This window comes from Trichomycterus rosablanca, chromosome 12 (genome assembly GCF_030014385.1).
Source record: "Trichomycterus rosablanca isolate fTriRos1 chromosome 12, fTriRos1.hap1, whole genome shotgun sequence".
NCBI classification, from domain to species: Eukaryota; Metazoa; Chordata; class Actinopteri; order Siluriformes; family Trichomycteridae; genus Trichomycterus; species Trichomycterus rosablanca.
This window is the reverse complement of record NC_085999.1, coordinates 8,707,354-8,725,324: the sequence shown is the minus strand read 5'-3', so window position 1 is coordinate 8,725,324 and position 17,971 is coordinate 8,707,354. Positions and strand designations below refer to the sequence as shown.

The 17,971-nt window shown below is 35.9% G+C and overlaps 2 protein-coding genes across 2 annotated transcripts; one reads left to right on the top strand and one right to left on the bottom strand.

Moving 5' to 3' along the window:
- Window positions 1-1,871: 1,871 nt before the first annotated feature.
- Window positions 1,872-10,305, bottom strand: cir1 (corepressor interacting with RBPJ, CIR1). The gene is made up of 10 exons (XM_063006408.1): window positions 10,171-10,305; window positions 8,417-8,511; window positions 7,575-7,648; window positions 7,453-7,466; window positions 7,290-7,342; window positions 7,153-7,201; window positions 6,401-6,518; window positions 4,285-4,391; window positions 3,838-3,923; window positions 1,872-2,783 (listed from the first exon to the last, which is right to left on the bottom strand). Exons 1-10 carry the CDS (start codon window positions 10,240-10,242, stop codon window positions 2,084-2,086), a joined length of 1,368 nt encoding a protein of 455 aa, XP_062862478.1. The 5' UTR covers window positions 10,243-10,305; the 3' UTR covers window positions 1,872-2,083.
- Window positions 10,306-11,039: 734 nt separating this feature from the next.
- scrn3 (secernin 3) lies at window positions 11,040-17,593 on the top strand. Its single transcript, XM_063005878.1, has 8 exons — window positions 11,040-11,147; window positions 12,059-12,215; window positions 12,639-12,820; window positions 13,698-13,897; window positions 14,051-14,263; window positions 15,045-15,207; window positions 15,936-16,116; window positions 17,221-17,593. The coding sequence occupies exons 2-8, from the start codon at window positions 12,060-12,062 to the stop codon at window positions 17,380-17,382; spliced, it is 1,257 nt and encodes a 418-aa protein (XP_062861948.1). The 5' UTR covers window positions 11,040-11,147; window position 12,059; the 3' UTR covers window positions 17,383-17,593.
- Window positions 17,594-17,971: the final 378 nt, after the last annotated feature.

Here is a 17,971-nt window from a genome sequence, read left to right as displayed (position 1 = left end):
TAATACGCTGCATTTAAGGCAACAATTGTGTTAACCTTTTTGTAGGGTGCATTCTTGACCTATGACATTTGCAAAATTATACCTGCATAATATTTAAAAAAGTTTATTTAATAAATTCTGTGATATGTTAAAAATGCACCTAATTTGTTACTAACTGTAGTCTAGGACTTTCTAATGCTGAAAGCGTGAGTTGAATCTGTTCCCAAATATCATGAATTAAAAAAAAAAAAAACTAGCAAACAATAATGCACAAAACCACAAAATTTCTGTCCGCAAACATGCACAAGAACATGCACCTGAAGTTTTCTTAATTTGTGGCATTTCCACTTAAAATATTTAGAACACATTTTGCAAGTGTGTCAGCGCAACGTTTTGTGGAAATACTGAACACATTTAAATTAAATAAATTCATAGTTTTTTTTGTGAGATTCTGGTAATGTCCAGTGTTTGGGTGAGATATTTAAGCCCTGAAAGTCGAGTAAAGTCTATGCATTTTTAGGTTTTAGGATCATTAATTGTTTGTCACACTCTTTTATCTAGCTGTGCAATGTTCATAAGGTTAAAAAAAAATCACTTCACCTTTCTGATACTTGTTTCTTAATTGCAGTTCTTATATTAAACAGTTTCTTAAAACACAATATATAGCACAATTATTTCCGAATTAAATGCATTGCAGACAATGTTTGTGCTACAATAAAGGGTTGCACTAAATTAATCTATTTCAGTTGTGAACCTATAATTTCTACAATAAAATATATTGCATCAATTATCAACAGTATGTACAAGACTGTTTATGAAATAATAAGTAATATTCAACCCAGTAAATTAAATGACACTTTTTGGGTGCCCCAATGGTAAAGACTGTATTTTAAAACAGAATAGAAAAAAATCTTGAAAATAAACTTGTTATAGGAAAATGTGCATTTGCTAAATAAATTATTGGCAACTAAAGGGTTGTTGTTATCTTCTTAAGTATTCTGGTACAATAAATATTTGTACACCCCTGGTTAAATGTCATTCCAGTTTTACTGAACAGAATAAGTAAAAATATGACATATTTGTAAATTGCAGTGCACAATATTCATTTAGCTGATGATTGTGACATATGTAAAAAGATTTTTGTAAAATTTAGCAGACACAGGAGTGTGCATTTAAATGTGATGAAATTTGTCATGTAGAGTACTTACTCAAACTTTTGCATAAAGCTGCATTAATGGTTTGTTTAAAACAGAAATCATCAAGTTATATTGTTCATTTAATGCAATGTAATTTATATCAGTACGTGATAAATCCAATTGTAAATAGCCTAAAATAAGGACGATAGAAAGGACACCTATTATTAGGTTACTATTACTATTATCCAAGCCATTCTATTTTTTAAAACTACTATAATTAATGCATATCTATGTATGTAATATGCCGAGATTGCTTCTATATAAAATTCTTGTAAACAAATCAATGAACTTAAAACTCAAAGGTGGATGTCAATAAATCACTAAAGTGATAGGTGTAGAAATTACCTATGCTCTTATTAAAATTAACTACATATCCTAAAGGCAAGTAAACATTGTAGTACTGCAAAACAGTGTTCAGGTTAAAGACTAAGCAGGTACCTGTCTGATGTTTATACAGAAAGATAACGCTCATACACAAGCTGAAATACTTGTTAGGAAAAAATGATGGAGTGACTCTAGAAGTTGCGTTTGGATAGTAGTTTGGCGCCCTCTTGTGGTACAATACTCCAACCATAAATTTCTAAAAAGACAAAAGTTTTAACTGAAGCCTGTTTACACCGCGGGCAATAAAAACTATTAACAAAGCATCATTTAAAGTCTAATGACAATTTATAGGAATAAAACACGCCAGTATGATTATGGTACACATCTACATTTTACTCAAATTAAAAACAAAACAAAAACTTTAGGGAATGCACAATTACACCAGCATTAATTCTCCCTAAATTTATATTCCATTCTCAACCCCACATGTTCCCAACTCAATTCTCCTGTTTAACACTCATTTCTATGTCCTTCCCTCTCTCCTTTGTTTAAAGCTGTGGCTTTCACTCCTCCTGCTCCTTCCATTATTTTCGTCTATCCCTGCTCCGACTCCTTTTTTCACATCTATTTCGATCACTACTCCTGCTTCTTCGTTTTACCCTCTTTTCCTGATCTTTCCTTTTCTCTCGACTTCTACTTCTTTCTCTCCCACCGCAGTTTCGTTCACCGCTGCGGCTTCTGTGTTTTCTCCTCGTCTTGTTCTCATTCCTTTCGCTGTCTCTCTGTCTACTCACGCTTCTGTTCCTCCTGCTGTCTCGGCCTGTTTCCCTGTCTCCCCTAACTCGTTCCTCTTCTCTTCTGTGAGGACTTTTACTCCTCTCATTGTGTCTACTCCTATCATTGTCTAAGCGGTCTTTTCCACGTGGTGACCTCTGGCCTTGTACCAGTCTCCTGTCTTGCTTGTCTGAATTTGTGACTGCATGTTTACTGTCTCTGTGGTGGTTAGAATCAGAAGTTTGAGAACGACTGCTGTTGTGTGAGTCTTTGTTTGGTACTCTGGCTCTTCCTTTACTCTCACTGTCAGAGCTGATTTCAGAGGACGAGTCTCTCTTCTTTTTCTTCTCCTTCCTGGTTTTGTGTCTTTCAGACTCAGAATCAGTACTGCTGCTACTGTCTGAGCTACTGCTGGAGGAGGTCTTGGCCTTCTTCTTCTTACGTTTGTTCTTTTTCTCTTTTTTGCTCTTCTTCTTCTTGTCTTTTTTCTTCTCAAGCCGATCAAGTTTTCTTTTTTGAAAAAAAGAGAAAAATATGTTGAAAAATTCCCCAAAATGTTCATATTTTCAATTTTTTTTACTAAACAACTATTATGCAGCTCATAAACTCACCATGATACAATAACAATTCTAATTATTTAACATTTTACATTGGATTTATGTAAACTGAATAGGGCGGCACAGTAAGTTCAGTTTATTACATTTTGAAGTTCTTTAACAAATAGAAACATACAAATGTGTTAAATGTGTTTAATTAAACTGACAATAAAATAATAATAACCGTCAAAGAAAAAAAAACAAGTGTAAAGCAATAGAAATTATCTATAAATTTTATGATTGGCTGCAGCTATACACACTTCCGCACTATACTCTTTAAAAGTCATTTCACTTATGATGGATTACACAAATAACGAGGTTTCGTACCCATTATGAATTTTCCCTCAGAGTGGACCACTTGATTCTAAAGTATAGTTTGCCCTCTGATTTTAAGTGTTTGGATCTGCATTTGCGTGGAATAACCATCAAATCCAGTCTGAAAGGTCCACATGTATCTGTGTTTAGCTGGATTTTCACTTTTAAACTTGTGTTACAGCTCGGGGTTCTGAGAAATTGTAAGACGCAGCTTTTCCGAGAGAGTCTAAAACTCTTATTGTTAAAAAAGCTTAATGTGACTTAATTTATTAAAAGAACCACATAGAAACACTGAACCTGCTTTTAAGTTCTCTCCACTAATTAAGAGGCATAAGAAATAAAGTAAATATATAGAGCAGGTTTTATTGTATTTTTTAAATTGTATTTCAGTGTTTTTTATACCGTATGTGTTATTTTCAGTGTAAAAGTGTCAAAAACAACCCCTTTATTTTACATTAGCCTAAAATATATGCAGTTTCATGCGACCATGGGATGCATTAACAAGTTTCCCAAACATCCTTATGAGAAAAAATACCTTAAAACGCAACGCCACTCCCAGAACCAATTGACGTTGAGTTTCAAGGTACCACTGTACTTAGATTATTACTGTGTATGTAAACATATTAGAACATAATTCAGAAAAATAAACAAACCTGAGGAGTTTCTGTTTCTGCTTTGTTGTTAAAGATTTAAGAAATTCAACTTCAGGATCATCTTCCTCTTCACTGGCCACAAACTCCTGTACCAATGCAGTAATAAAGCTGGTCATCATATCAGCACTAACAACATTGCAGAAAAGTCAACCACACATGCAGTAAAATAAATATGTAAGGGACAATAAACATAAGAAGCATAAAATCTACATATCTGATAAATAAGAAGTATGCCCTTTTACATGCTCTTCTATAATTTTAGTAGTTAGTTTCATCAGCCCCCGGCCTCTTGACTACACTTGCACAGACCGGTACAGCTACGCTACCCGTTTGATTATTGGCTGTTTTACTGCAATCATGCTCTCACCTATCCTCGCTCAAAAGCAAGCATGGGTGATATCGTTGGTCTTATTTGAAACTAGGGGGTCAAAGGGACCTGGAGATTACCTGTGCTCCATCACAAATAGTGGCGTTCCTCTCAAGGACACATTTCTTCAGCACAAATCCACTGTTCCTCATCTCCGTCATTAACTCGGAGGGGTGCATCGACGGGCCTGTTAGCACAAAACACAACATCACAGTCCCATTGATGTGTGTGCTTCCCCCTCAGAGGGGAGCTCAGCACTGGCTTTGTTAACAGAAAGGGACACCAAATCAACTCACTCGTCCACTGACTGGGCAAATCACACTGTATTATTCCGCCAAAGCAGTGGTTAGAGCAAATCAGAATACACAATAATTGCTTTTTTTCCGGCAGCTCAGGGGGAGGGCCGGTCTAAGAACTGTTGTATTGGACGCAGGAGGGGTAAATACATCACTGTACTGCTTTACACTGATTACAGCTCAAAGTACACATCACACCACCACTTTGTGTACAGCTTCACAGAATCTGAAGCACTGAGCCCAAGACTCAAGACTACACTTAAAGTCTTAAAGTTAAAGACACTTAAATCATTAGATTTATCCCACAACAAATTAAAAGAATCTTTTTTGGCAGGTGTGAATACAATTACATACATTATATATAATTGTACTCACACAAAAATCTTTCTTTTAATTTGTTTTGAAATGAACGTAATGATTATTTTTTGTAAAAGACTTTCAATTCATTAGAATCATTAAATCTAGGATTGCAAGGCTGCCATCACGACCAGAGATGTTTAGCACAAATACATTGTTAATACAGCAATATTACTCATATTAGCATACATTCTGTTTAAAAATACATTAGTAACATTAATCCATACAGCAACCTGTGGCTGAAATCCAGGGTTTTAATCTATTGGCCAGTCGGGCATCACAGACATGTCTTTCTATGTCTGAAGTAGGAAGTGGCTGAACAGCCTTGCCATTGGCAGATGCACTTGTCAGTGTGCTCTACGTACCAGTCCCAAGCCCAAGTGCCCCATAACCACAAAAAGAATATTTGAAATTGGTTTAAATCACATTAGTCATTACTAGGTTTAAAATGCATTTTCCTTTTAAAATATTCTCTTGTTAAAGCTTCCAGCAAAAACATTATCAGAAATATAAATTACATCCGTAGAAATGTAATGATTGTAAATCGCTTCAGTACTCTAGTCTCTAGTACTGAAAATTCCACTCCAGATTGCTATCCTAAGGCCAAGAACACTGGCCATGTTAGTAACTGGCAATAATATCTGTATAAAAAACAGACAATAGTGTATATTTGAATACAATTAGGAGAAATCTTATAAATTAACTCCGGACAACATGCTAAGTTGCTAAAGGCTGTGTTAAAGTGCATACTGAGTTTTCAATACTTTAAAGTCCAATGGACTTTACACCACTTCAGCTGAGCTGACACTTAGCATTGAATGTGGTGATCTTAAGCTTAACTGTCAATTCATGAAGCACTTGACAAAAAGTTCTAGTGCTGATATTGCTTTCCAAAACAAGAGATACAGTTTTTATTGCTTTTCAAAACAAAAGATCGTTTTTAGCACCTTTTTGTGCGCTACATCACATCCATTTGTAAGATTGTGTGACCTACTATTTGGTGGTTAAGCTGTTGTTTCCACTTCACAATAACAGCACTTAGTTCAGACCAGGGCAAGTTCAGCAGGAATTTGACAAACTGAACTGTTGGAAAAGTGCTGTTTCATAATTGTGCCACATCAACGGTGGCACAGCCTTTAGCAACTTATCACACTGGTGTCTGACTCACGTTTTTTAGTAATGCACTTATAAGTAGCCTAATATTTTAGAATTAACTGTAACAACTATGATTTTGTATAGCTGATGGCAGTAAGCAGGCAACATGACATTAACAGAGAGGCTAGCACCTGCCTGCCATCTGCATTACTGTTGCACTGGAATATCAGCCTTGTAGGATGCACTAGTAAGTCTGTTGGATGTGTCTGGCTTAAAACAGTGTCTCTCAGCGGTCTGAGTTTTAATGCATGCATGCAGAGACTGCATTTCTCTATGCAAGGCGTATCAACACACTTGGCATAGAATGTAATTTTCAGAGCATATAAACAGGAAAATCCTTTAAAATGTTGTTAGAATGTGTTATCTGGAACACTACAGAAAAAGATACCTGCTTCATCATTTGCTACAGAGCTAGCGTTGATTCCTGACAGGCCAAAGAGAGGACATTCCCTGTCTGTGTTCACATGACCCCACTTATGACACTTGATGCACCTCACATTCCGCACCTACAAAACAATGTAAACAGGATGTGGCGTTTATCTGTGTATGTACACATAACTATTAAAACAACAAGAAAATGATTTTAAAATAATGATAAAACAGTCAATATTTGGCTAAATAGTATGATTGGATAGATCTTAAATCAGATTTATACATGAGAGTAAAATCTTATACAGTTTTATACAGAGGTAACAATTTTTTTTTTTAAGTTATGAACGATTAACAAAAATGAGCCTATATAAAATTTTTATTGAATCAACAGTACCACAGTAATCTATCCTTGACATGAACTCAAATACTGTAAAGTTAAACTGCACTTTCAATCTTTTATCTGTTTCCTGGTCTAATAATCTTAAATATATGACCATTCCATGACCCCCTTAACAGGAGCTTGTGCTTCCCATGTTGAAACCCCTGATTTAAGACATGCAGCACACTCATCCACCAAACAAACACTGTGCAACTCTTTTAGCTATTGTTTTTATTGCTATTTTTTCCAACCCTTCTGTGCTAAAGTAAAAAACCCATCAGTATCGGCTTCAAAAGGCCTGAGTGATCTCTAATTAGAAAGAAAATTTTTAACATCAGTGTATGAGTGTCTTTCCCTAAGCCAGGCACAAAAGAGAGAAGAATAAATACCTGGATGCCAAATGGCTGATCTCTAATGTTCATGTCATCTTTTGCATATCTAAAGAGTGAGAAATAAAATAATAAATATAATGTCAATACAAAATCAGTTATTTGTTTAAACACAAACAACTACAAACATAACTTACTTCTCACGAGGTGCAACCTTCTGCCACTCGAACTTGTATTCAGCTTCTCCTTCCTGTTCAAATCAAATTAAACAGAATTTATAAATGCAGCACATATTTGCATGTTCGGATAGTAAAAGTGCTTTATTCTAAGTATGAACAACTGATGTATTTGATAAATTACCTCTTTGGTCTCCTCTTCATGATGAGCCATTAAAAAAGCAGAAAATAAAGACAAATTACAAAAGAAAGTTTTATGAATCATGTGGCTTCTTACTTGTGTATGTTAAAATAATTAATATTTACCCTTGGATGCACCAGGAGGAGCTTCATACATGAAATTGAGTCCATTTTTCACTCGATCATCACCCATCAGCAACCTTCAATACACATGAAGCTCAACAGATCAAAACATTATACTCTACTGCCACCTCATGGCAACTCCAGGTACCCACAGAGGTTTGCATTCTTAAATAAATCATTAGCGAAAAGTAATAAATAAAATGTGGATTTATGATGCAACAATGTAATAACTTAAAATAGGCAAATTCAACAAACGTTTATGATCCAAAATAATAAAGACCATTAGGTAGTACAAAATATAAAGTGGATCTAAGTAAATACTGATACAATAATAGAATATGTAAATATATAATAAAATTAAGTGATTAAAACATACTGAAAGCTGTTATAGTGGAAAGGGACAGGCAAGAAAGTTAAATATCAACAGCAGATAAGAAAAGAAGATTGGAAAAAGTGTCCGTTTTATTTTTGTCAGTAATTAAGGTATTTTGTGTTTAAGACTGCTCCGTCATCATTGCAAGGAGTATTTTTATTTGAGGGCATGAAATCTTTTGCATGTAGATGTGGGTTCACGGTGGCGCAGTAGTTAATCAGGTACTTAATCAGAAAGTCTGCCGTCCCAGCCAAACCTGGTAGTGGTGGTCATGTCCTTAACTTTTATGTCATTTTGGATAGAAGCACCTATTAAATGCCAAAATATGTTAAATCAAAACAATAATATAAAGGTTGGGATACACAGTGGTAGTCTGTTTTGACTGCTAAAATTATATATGCTTTATTCTTTTTATGTTTTTTTCTCTTCTTAACCCTTTTAACATGTCTAACATAACATTCTGTGTGTGTACCTGTTGTTGTAGGTATCCTGCTCTTTTACATAAGCTTGCATCAATTCTTCCTGCTTCTTCTTATCGAAGGTGATTTTCTGCTCTGCTATCCATACCTAAGATAAAGTTTATTCATAAATTTAAATTGACAATTAAACCATACGTTTAGTTCTGGTGATCACTAATGAAGTGTTGAAGCAATATGACCTTTCAAAACTAGAATTAAGTATTTTTAACTGTAAAGCAAATATCAGACAAAAATTAATTCCACACATTTCTCTTTGCCAGTAGCAGAGATGGAAAAAGTTGTGAAACTATTGTTACTCAAGCTTATCCGATTTAACTTTGGTTCCTGCCACCTCCAGAAGTTCTCCAACAACTCCTCCATTGTTGGACACCAGAGACAACGAGGAGGAGTACAGAGGACTGATCGAGAGCTTTACTACATGGTGCAGTGAAAATCACCTGAACATCAGCAAGACAAAAGAGATTGTGGTAGATCACCAGAGGAACAGAAGCCCCCCTGTTCCGGTTTTCATACAGGGAAAGGAGGTGGAGAGGGTGGACTCCTACAAGTACCTTGGGGTACATATAAACAACAAACTGGACTGGACACATAACACTGATGTCATCTATAGGAAAGGACAAAGCAGACTGTTTTTTCTGAGAAGGTTGAGGTCTTTCAATGTGTGCAACAGACTGCTGAAAGCTTTTAGCCAGCGCCCTCTTTTTTTGCAGTGGTGTGCTGGGGTGGTGGCATCAAGGCTGGAGATGCCAACAAACTACTCTATTTTATTTACTTTATTTACTGTACTTACACTGTACTGGAGCTGATTCACATTCAGATTTCTCCCATGGGGATCCATAAAGGAATCTTATCTTATTAATTAAATTACCTTTTCCAGAATTTCTAGGATTTTAATGTCAGGTTAATGTCAAACACAGTTATGGACAATTTTGTTTCTCTAATTCACCTCACTTGCACATCTTTGGACTGTGGGAGGAAACCGGAGCTGCCGAAGTAAACAAGACACGGGGAGAACATGCAAATTCCACTGAAATTTATGAGTAAAGCAATGAAGTGTTTACAAGTATCTAATTTGTAATTAGGGGTTCAGTAAGCAGAGGTTTAAAAGACCTCATTGCTCTTGTGTTTCTACTTCAGGTTGACTTTTAAACCATGTAAAAAAGACCAGGTGGTTTTTATGTTTGTTTGTAAGTATCATATCATGTCGAGCTTCATAACATTAATTGAAATAATGATCTACAGGTCTAAGGAACACACTGATTGCCAGTGGAAACTGAAACACATAACATTTACTGACAGCAGAAAATGCTGACTGAATGTACGGAACACTGTGGTTTAATGTTTTACCACAGACTATAAACAAAAATACTTGTCAGTGTTCTTTACAACCATGATCCGTTCCATATAAATATTAGTGTAAAACTACATAATTCGCTTTCAAACAGAAATAAAAGGTTAGGTTCATAACTGAGTTTATTTACTTGAAAAAAATAATAATAACTAGAACATGTACGGAACATGTAGCCTCACTATGCTAGATAGCTTCAAAGCTTTTATACACCAATTTGCCATCTGTGCATAAAATTAAATAATTAAAGGACTTAAAAGAGTAAACAAATGTTAACAACAAGTGTTTACATTAACAACAAGCGTCCCACCATCTAACACATTATCCCCGACTTTTAAAGGAAACACGCAAACTAGCGCAGTTAGCTTTGTTTATTAGCTACTGAAATAGGTAACCTACCTTTTTAATGTTGGATTTGGATGCAGGATGAAAATCCTTCTTACACATAAAATTAGCGAAAGATTTCCCCATGTCTGTATGTGAAGTAAAAACACCACTTAAAATGAAAAGTCTTACAGCAACATAACACGGCCTGCTAACGCTGTTTACAAGCCAATGTATATCCGGGTCCGGTCTGCGTCAACGTAGCGGTTAGCCAATACAATCGCAGATCTACAAATCGTTCACATCAACATAGGCTCTGCAAAAAGCTGAGGAAATCCATATGATTTACTGTTTAAATATCCCTAAACGTCAACACTTACGTAAAAAGCGTAGTACTTACGTTATGCTACATTCACTTGATTACAAATTTGTGTTTGTAATTTTGTTTTTTAATGTTAAAGAATGTATCAGTAGCGATTACCGTGTTGTTTTTACTTTTACAAGAGGCATAAATTGCACTACAAAAAGCTACACAAAAAGCTGTTGGCATTAAAATGTTTGTTAGAAGGTAAGTCACGCAAAATACAAAGTTTCCCAATGCCTTAAAATTGATTTAAACTAAATTTCATTTTACTGAACAAGTAAATAAAAAGCAAAATAAATTCTGTAACTCGATAAAAGATTAAACTTGCACCAAGTGGTAAACTCGTACATGAAAATCTTAATCGACATTTTTGTGCAAGTTTTTGGTCGAGAACTTGTATTTACGATAATTTGTTAAGCGCTCGAAGGCTGCATTTGCAGGCGAACAAATTCGCAGATTTACAAATGATACACAAGCCAGGACCTTCATGATATATGATTTATAATTAGGCAATTCACCTTCGTTTTCATTTCGTTTGGGTAAAGTGTACTTGCTTTCGTGTGAGGGAATGGAAACAGAAAGTCTGTAGGTTTTAAGGACAGATCTTGCTATAGAAGTGTGGTACTGAATTTCCATGAAAGCTACTTCTGTAGTGAAACTACACTGATTGCTGAACCTTTAGCTTTAGGTGAGTGTGTTATTTACATTTACTTTTGTGAACATTGTCACGTAAATAGTAACCTAACCCACTCTTGGTATGCTACCTCTCTACTTAAATTAATCTAATTCATTGTACTTACTATAAAATTACATCACATTATTAAATGAATTATAATGCATACAATTATATATACTGTGCGCAACTTCTTTACCTCCTCTACATTATTGGTGCACGTTTCATTTTTATCAACTGCTTTATCCTGGTTAGGGTCGCGGCGAATCCGGTGCCACGTAGAACCACTAGGTACAGGAGACGTGAATACCACAGACAGGGCGCCAGTCCACAGCAGGGCCTCGGACATGAATAAGTGTGTCTGTTAAGGTCAAAAGAGCATTTGTGAGGTCAGGCATTGATACTGGACTTGATGCAGGCCACTGGAGTTCCTCCACATCAAACTAAACAAATCATTTTTATGAATCTTGGTTTGTGCACAGGGGACACAGTCATGTCCAAACAGTCATGCCCAAGTCATGTATTTGTAAATAATTTATTTTATACACCTGTTGGCAATGTGTGTAGATTAAACACCTGAACTCAATAGAAGAAGAAGAAGATATACTTTATTTGTCATATTTACATATACAGGTGTACAGCACAATGAAATTCTTTCTTCGCATGTCCCAGCTTGTTTGGAAGCTGGGGTCAGAGCGCAGGGTCAGCCATCGTACGGCGCCCCTGGAGCAGACAGGGTTAAGGGCCTTGCTCAACAGTGGCTGCATAGCAGAGCCTGGATTTGAACTGCCAATTTTCCGGTTGATAGCCCAAAGATCTACCCACCTGGCTACCACTGTCCCCTGAGGAGGGTGTCCGCACACCTTTGATCATATATTGTATTTATATATTGTATTTAATTAGCTTAATCTGTTTTTCTTGTTTAGAATGATTCCATCCTCCTGTGACACGTTTGTGGCTTTGCCTCCAGCTACAGAGGGACAGCGCATCGTTTTTGGTAAGAATTCTGACAGACCTTGTGATGAGGTCCAGGAGGTAGTCTACTTCCCCGCCAAGGATTTCAGCCCAGGAGAAAAAGTTGAGGTAACATAAACGTTCCTATGATCAACTGTTGATTGACTATGGTCTATTTATTGTGGTTTTGCCTTAAATGTTAAACATACAGGGTTGCAACTCAATATTAAAAGGGGAATAGAATATGTAGTAAATTTTTTCATTCAGTTATTTAACAGGGTTGCGCAGTGTCAAACGCCAACTCAGTCATTACACCTAAATGCAATTTAGAGTAACTAACACTTTCTGCATGTTCTGAGAGAAAATCCACACAAAAGTAGAAGAACATGCAAAACTCCCCATAGAGTGATTAAAATTAAGGTTTTGCTAAGTGGCACCCACTCTACCAGTCAGTACACTGTACCACAGTCACAACGGTAACAAAACAATGTAGGCAGGTGTTTGTACATGGACTTAAATATTTTTCCCTTGTCTTGTTTTGATATTGAGCAGTGCACATACATAAAGATTGAGCAAGCTGCACATACCTATGCTGTGGTGTTGAGTAGGCCAGCGTGGCTCTGGGGAGCTGAAATGGGAGCCAATGAGCACCAGCTTTGCATCGGAAATGAGGCTGTCTGGGGGAGACAAAGTGCTGATGAGGATGAAGCGTTACTGGGCATGGATCTAGTCAGGTGATCTTTTTTTTTATTATTTTCATCTACCTCTTTATTTTGCCCAGGGCCATAGCCGGTCTGGTTCCACCAGGAAACACAGCAAGGCAGGAATGCCGGGGCTTTGGCCACTTCCCCCCAGGCAGCCAATCATGTCTGTGTAGATGGCCAACCAGTCGATAGCACAGCTGGGATTTAAATATAAGAGAGCTTCAGATCCTGTGGGTGGTGGGTAGCACTTTATACTGCTGTACCACACCCACGCCCCAATTACTTAATTTTTTTCATACTAAATTAAACATGCCCCTTCTGGTCCAGTTCTGCACATTAGGAATGTAAGTTATAAATGCAAATAGTTTACCATTAAATGGAATTACTGTTAGTTATAGCTATAACAATTACAACAATAGTAATTTTTTACTACATTTTACATTTACATTTTCAGCATTTAGCAGACGCTTTTATCCAAAGCGACTTACACAATGAGCAATTGAGGGTTAAGGGCCTTGCTCAGGGACCCAACAGTGGGAACTTGGTGGTGGCGGGGCTTGAACCGGCAACCTTCTGTTTACTAGTCCAGTACCTTAACCACTGAGCTATCACTGGCCCTATTACTACTTGATTAAAGAACTCATTAGGTATTACTGCTTGTCAATTGTATTTGGTTAACTGTCTAAACTAACTAATGCTATGTACATTCTTATTTTATAAACTTAGACATAAATGTACATGGATAGATTAATTTTCAATTTGTCTGTTATCCTTTTTTGTATTTTAATAAAACACATTACCTAACATATCAAGGACAGTGTATACCATATTTAGCCATTAGTACTAGTTGTCCAATCTTGATTATTTATAATGATATTATTATTAACATGCTTTGTTCTTGTTTTAGATTGGCTCTGGAGCGAGCAGACAGTGCAGAGAAGGCTGTGGATGTGATAGTGGAGCTGCTGGAGAAATACGGCCAGGGAGGCAACTGCATGGAGGATGAGTGTACCTTTACTTACCATAACAGCTTTCTCATCTGTGACCGCAATGAAGCCTGGGTGCTGGAGACATCTGGAAAATACTGGGCTGCAGAGAGAGTAGAGAGTAATTAGTAATTATTTTTACAATCATGTTGTACAACCTTTACTCACAGGCGTAGAGCAACATTGCCCAGAGTTACAGAAGACCTAGCTTTACAGTCTAGAGTTAACTTGAATGCAGTATTGTAATGAGCTTTTCCTTTTGGCTGCTATTAAGGTGGCTATCGGAATATTTCTAATCAGTATTCCATCACCACCAAGATCGACAGGGAGCACCTGGGAATGAGGGAGTATGCACAGAAGAAAGGCTGGTGGGACGGCAAGGTGGAGTTCAGTTTTGCTGAGGTTTACTCCTTTATGAACACAGCACGTATAGCAGCCGCTGGGGGGCGCTACTGCGAGGGACGCAGGCTGCTTGAAAAGAATCAAGGTAAAAAAAAAAAAAAATCAGAAACTGAATGTAAGTCTTTGCAATGAAAGGTCAACTGTTATATTTTGTCGAAATAATTAATATTTACAATTATATAATGCAAACTGTTCAATTGCAATATTTGTTCAATATGCAAATATTTGTTCAATGGAGCAACACCTGAAAGAATATAGTGGCATCTGTGTGATCAGACCCCAATCACAAATTATTTCCTTCTACAAATCACTAGTTTCAGATCAAAGGATGATTATACCAATCAAGCTTGACCCATATAAGTTTATTCATTAATCATCAGTAATTATGTGGACGTTGTGGATGTTCACAGTCCATGTTCACAGGGGAAAAGATACACTGTGGACAAAGTTCCAGTCTTCTTTGCAGAAAAAATTAATAAAAGTGTTGTATCTATTTAAAAAGAGATGTAGCCCAATTGAAGATTTAATCCGAAATCTCAGTGGTAGTGGGCCAGCATAATTTAGGGCTGCGTCACCTGAGCATCTCATATTGAAATAATCACTTTTACACTTGAGATGCAGATAATGCTGGAGTATTCCTTTAATTCATAGTAAAGAGTACATCAAGAAATATGAGTCTACTTTGGAAAGAAATAATAGCATAAATTAAAAACAGTCTGTAAATGATGCTTTCTGTAATATCATATGAACTAAAACTGCTGAATTTATCTAATGCCATTTATGTAAATGTGACAGTGTTCTACACAGAGAGTGAATGTGGATTAGTTTAATGATTCAGTGCTGTTATACTGCTGCTGTACTTACAGGTCACATCACAGCTGAGACAATGATGGAAATTCTCAGAGACAAAGAGAGTGGTATTAATATGGAAGGCACGTTCATGACAACAGGAAGCATGGTGTCTGTACTGCCCAAACATCCATTCCTGCCTGGTGTTCACTACTTCACTGCAACACCTGATCCAGAAAGGTGGGTTTGCTCTTCTGGAGCATCTGTCTACAGCCTCAAAACATTACATGTATTCTTTTTAAAACAGCTTGCATAAAGGGGTCTAAAAGAGAGACAGAATACACACAGATAAACAAGTGAACATACAGTCACACTACAATACAGATAAAGCCTGGGCCAGATCAAAGGCGAGACAATACTAGGGAGAATTTAGTTTTTGGATCGCCTACCCACTGAAAATCTTTGGAGAGAGCTAAAATCTGCTTTTGGAAAAAGAAACCCTGCAAATGTTCATGAGCTGGAGAAAGCTGCAGTAGAAAAAAATAGTACCAAGAAGCTCACAGGTGGCTACCAATGTTACAACATCCACTTATTTCTGAAGATATTTGCTTATTTATTTTAAACTATCAAGGGCAATAATGTTGACCCTACATAGAGTAAAGTTAATAAAAGTTTGGATCCATTACAGCTGTGAGCTGGGTTGGTGTAAATGGGTAAATACAGTTTAGTAGCCAATTCCAATAAACCATCTTGTGGAAATTGGGTGAAGAACGCTGCACCTGTGACTAAATCTGGCTATAGATAATAACACTGTAATTCATTGTTTCCAGTGCTACAAACATTACACAAAAGTAATCAAAAGTAATTAAAAATACAATTCAAAAAGTATATTATAATTTATTTTAGAATAAACAAACACTTCATACAATATAAATGCATTTTAAAAGTATTTTTATTTCATGTTTTAGGTCTGTTTTCAAGCCATTTGTGTTTGTTGCTGATATAAAGCAGTTGAAGGAAACATGTTCTCCTTGTTTTGGAGAAGATGACCCAGTGAAGAAGAGACCTCGCTTTCAGAGCAAACCTAACCGTAAACACCCACTATTCGTAAAGCATGAAGTGGCTGCTGCTATCATAGATAGCACCCGGGTAAGCTGTTAAAAGTTCACCATCCTTGGTTCACCATCCATATTCACTTTTTGGTAAATTAGCTCAGCACTGAAAGAATTTAACATTTAAGTGCTGATTTCTTCTCCTATATCATCGTATAGGTCTGGAGACTACAGAACAGTGAATTTAAAACCATTTCTCTTTACAGAGACTCTCCAGATCGTCAGTAAATGATTTTCGTGTCCAATTCAAACTTCTTGTTTTATGCTACATTTAGTTCAAATAATTTCTAGGGGAAATAATTGTGGCACATGTGCTTTTGTTAAAAAGATTTATTTCTTAAGGGATTTTTTTCTCTTTGTCAGAATAAAGTTAATTAAAAGTTGGATTTTATAATTTGTTTCAGTGTGACATTAAAATAATGAATTTAAAAGATATAAGAGTTGTAATTCTAAGTATAAATAATGTATTAAATAATTGTATGTCCAATGCACATTTTGACCAGTAGATGGCATCTAGGAACATTATAGTTATATTAAGAGCTAATTTAAAAAGCGCAAGACAAGAATGCACCCCAGACAGAGCAGCAATCTGTTACTGGGCAGTTTAAATAAAGAGTGTGTTTATTTAAAAACAACAAAGGTGTTGAAACATGTTAAGATGTGATAATTCAATTCATAATATAAAACATTTATATTTTAAATGATTAGTTTGCATTTGTCTGCTCTGCCTAGTAAGCCATGTGAATTGAATAATCCACATTAATATTGAAAAATTTTAATATTAATAATAATAGTTTATTTATTATAATAGTTTAATTAACATAATTGACTGCACTAGTTAAAAACTAAATCACAAAATAGAAAAACATTGTAGCAGACGAATAGAGAATATTTAATTTACCTTTTTCTCCTTTTTCATTTTAAGCATGACTATGTCTAGATAATAAAATAATTAGTACAAATTTCTAATGATTTTAAGTACAAATAAATTGCAAATAGTGTTATTGAATTGAATTCCATAAACAAAAGTTTTTTTTTCTTTAAAACACATTGGTTCAGAACAGGTTACATTAGGTTCATACTCTTAATGACTTTTCTCTACTAAAAAACATACATGTCCTTTTTCTATTTCGTCATTAAGGAGAGAGGTGAAAAAATCCAGCAGAAAATGCGCGAGCTGGAGAAGCAGAAAGTAGCAGAAATGGAAAAGTACCTGAGTGTAGGTGTGGACGACTCGACTCTGCTGGTTCATCTGTTCTCAAACACTGTCAAGGAAGAGCTCAGCATCTACAGCAAAACCTGAATCAGGTCTACAGATTGTATATATCATTAAAATGTGGGGGTCGGTGGGGGGGATTATATAAATATAATAGGATAATAATGATGCCTCAGATGCCTCAAGTCAAGAGTTGACACATTTGTAGAGGACATGAACGTCATGACAGGCTTGAGATTTCAACAAACTCTGCAACTGGTCTTTGGCTCTAAATAAATAAATAAATAAAAATCACAAATTTGATCTTTCATGAATTACTTTTCTACTAAGTTGATACATTCACATACTTCATGTGACAAGTTCTATAATGTGAATTAACTGTTGCATGGCATCCGACTTCCTTGTTAGTGATAATGATTGACTATAGTTGGTGACTTCTCTGTTTCCAGATGAAAAAGGCTAGTTTAAACGAACCCTTTAAAAAGTACATGAAGCAGTGGTTTCTTACCAAAGTAAAAAAAAAAAAATCTAAATGATCACTGTATGCTGGAAGAAACTGGGTCTGGCTGTTTAGATGTACTCCAAAAACAATCAAAACAATTCTGCTATTAATTTTAGAGCAAGAGGAACATGCTTAACATTGTCCAGTCTACATAGTTTTACATCTTACTAGGCT

What these genes read in the sequence shown, in the direction of transcription:
- scrn3 (XM_063005878.1), top strand. Translation starts at nt 12,060, where the DNA reads ATGATTCCATCCTCCTGTGACACGTTTGTGGCTTTGCCTCCAGCTACA. An exon ending in GCCCAGGAGAAAAAGTTGAG is followed by an intron (nt 12,216 to 12,638) that starts GTAACATAAACG and finishes GATATTGAGCAG; the next exon opens with TGCACATACATAAAGATTGA. An exon ending in CTATCATAGATAGCACCCGG is followed by an intron (nt 16,117 to 17,220) that starts GTAAGCTGTTAA and finishes TTCGTCATTAAG; the next exon opens with GAGAGAGGTGAAAAAATCCA.
- cir1 (XM_063006408.1), bottom strand. Translation starts at nt 10,242, where the DNA reads ATGGGGAAATCTTTCGCTAATTTTATGTGTAAGAAGGATTTTCATCCT. An exon ending in CAGGATACCTACAACAACAG is followed by an intron (nt 7,649 to 8,416) that starts GTACACACACAG and finishes TGTGTATTGAAG; the next exon opens with GTTGCTGATGGGTGATGATC. An exon ending in CAGAAACAGAAACTCCTCAG is followed by an intron (nt 2,784 to 3,837) that starts GTTTGTTTATTT and finishes TTTTCAAAAAAG; the next exon opens with AAAACTTGATCGGCTTGAGA.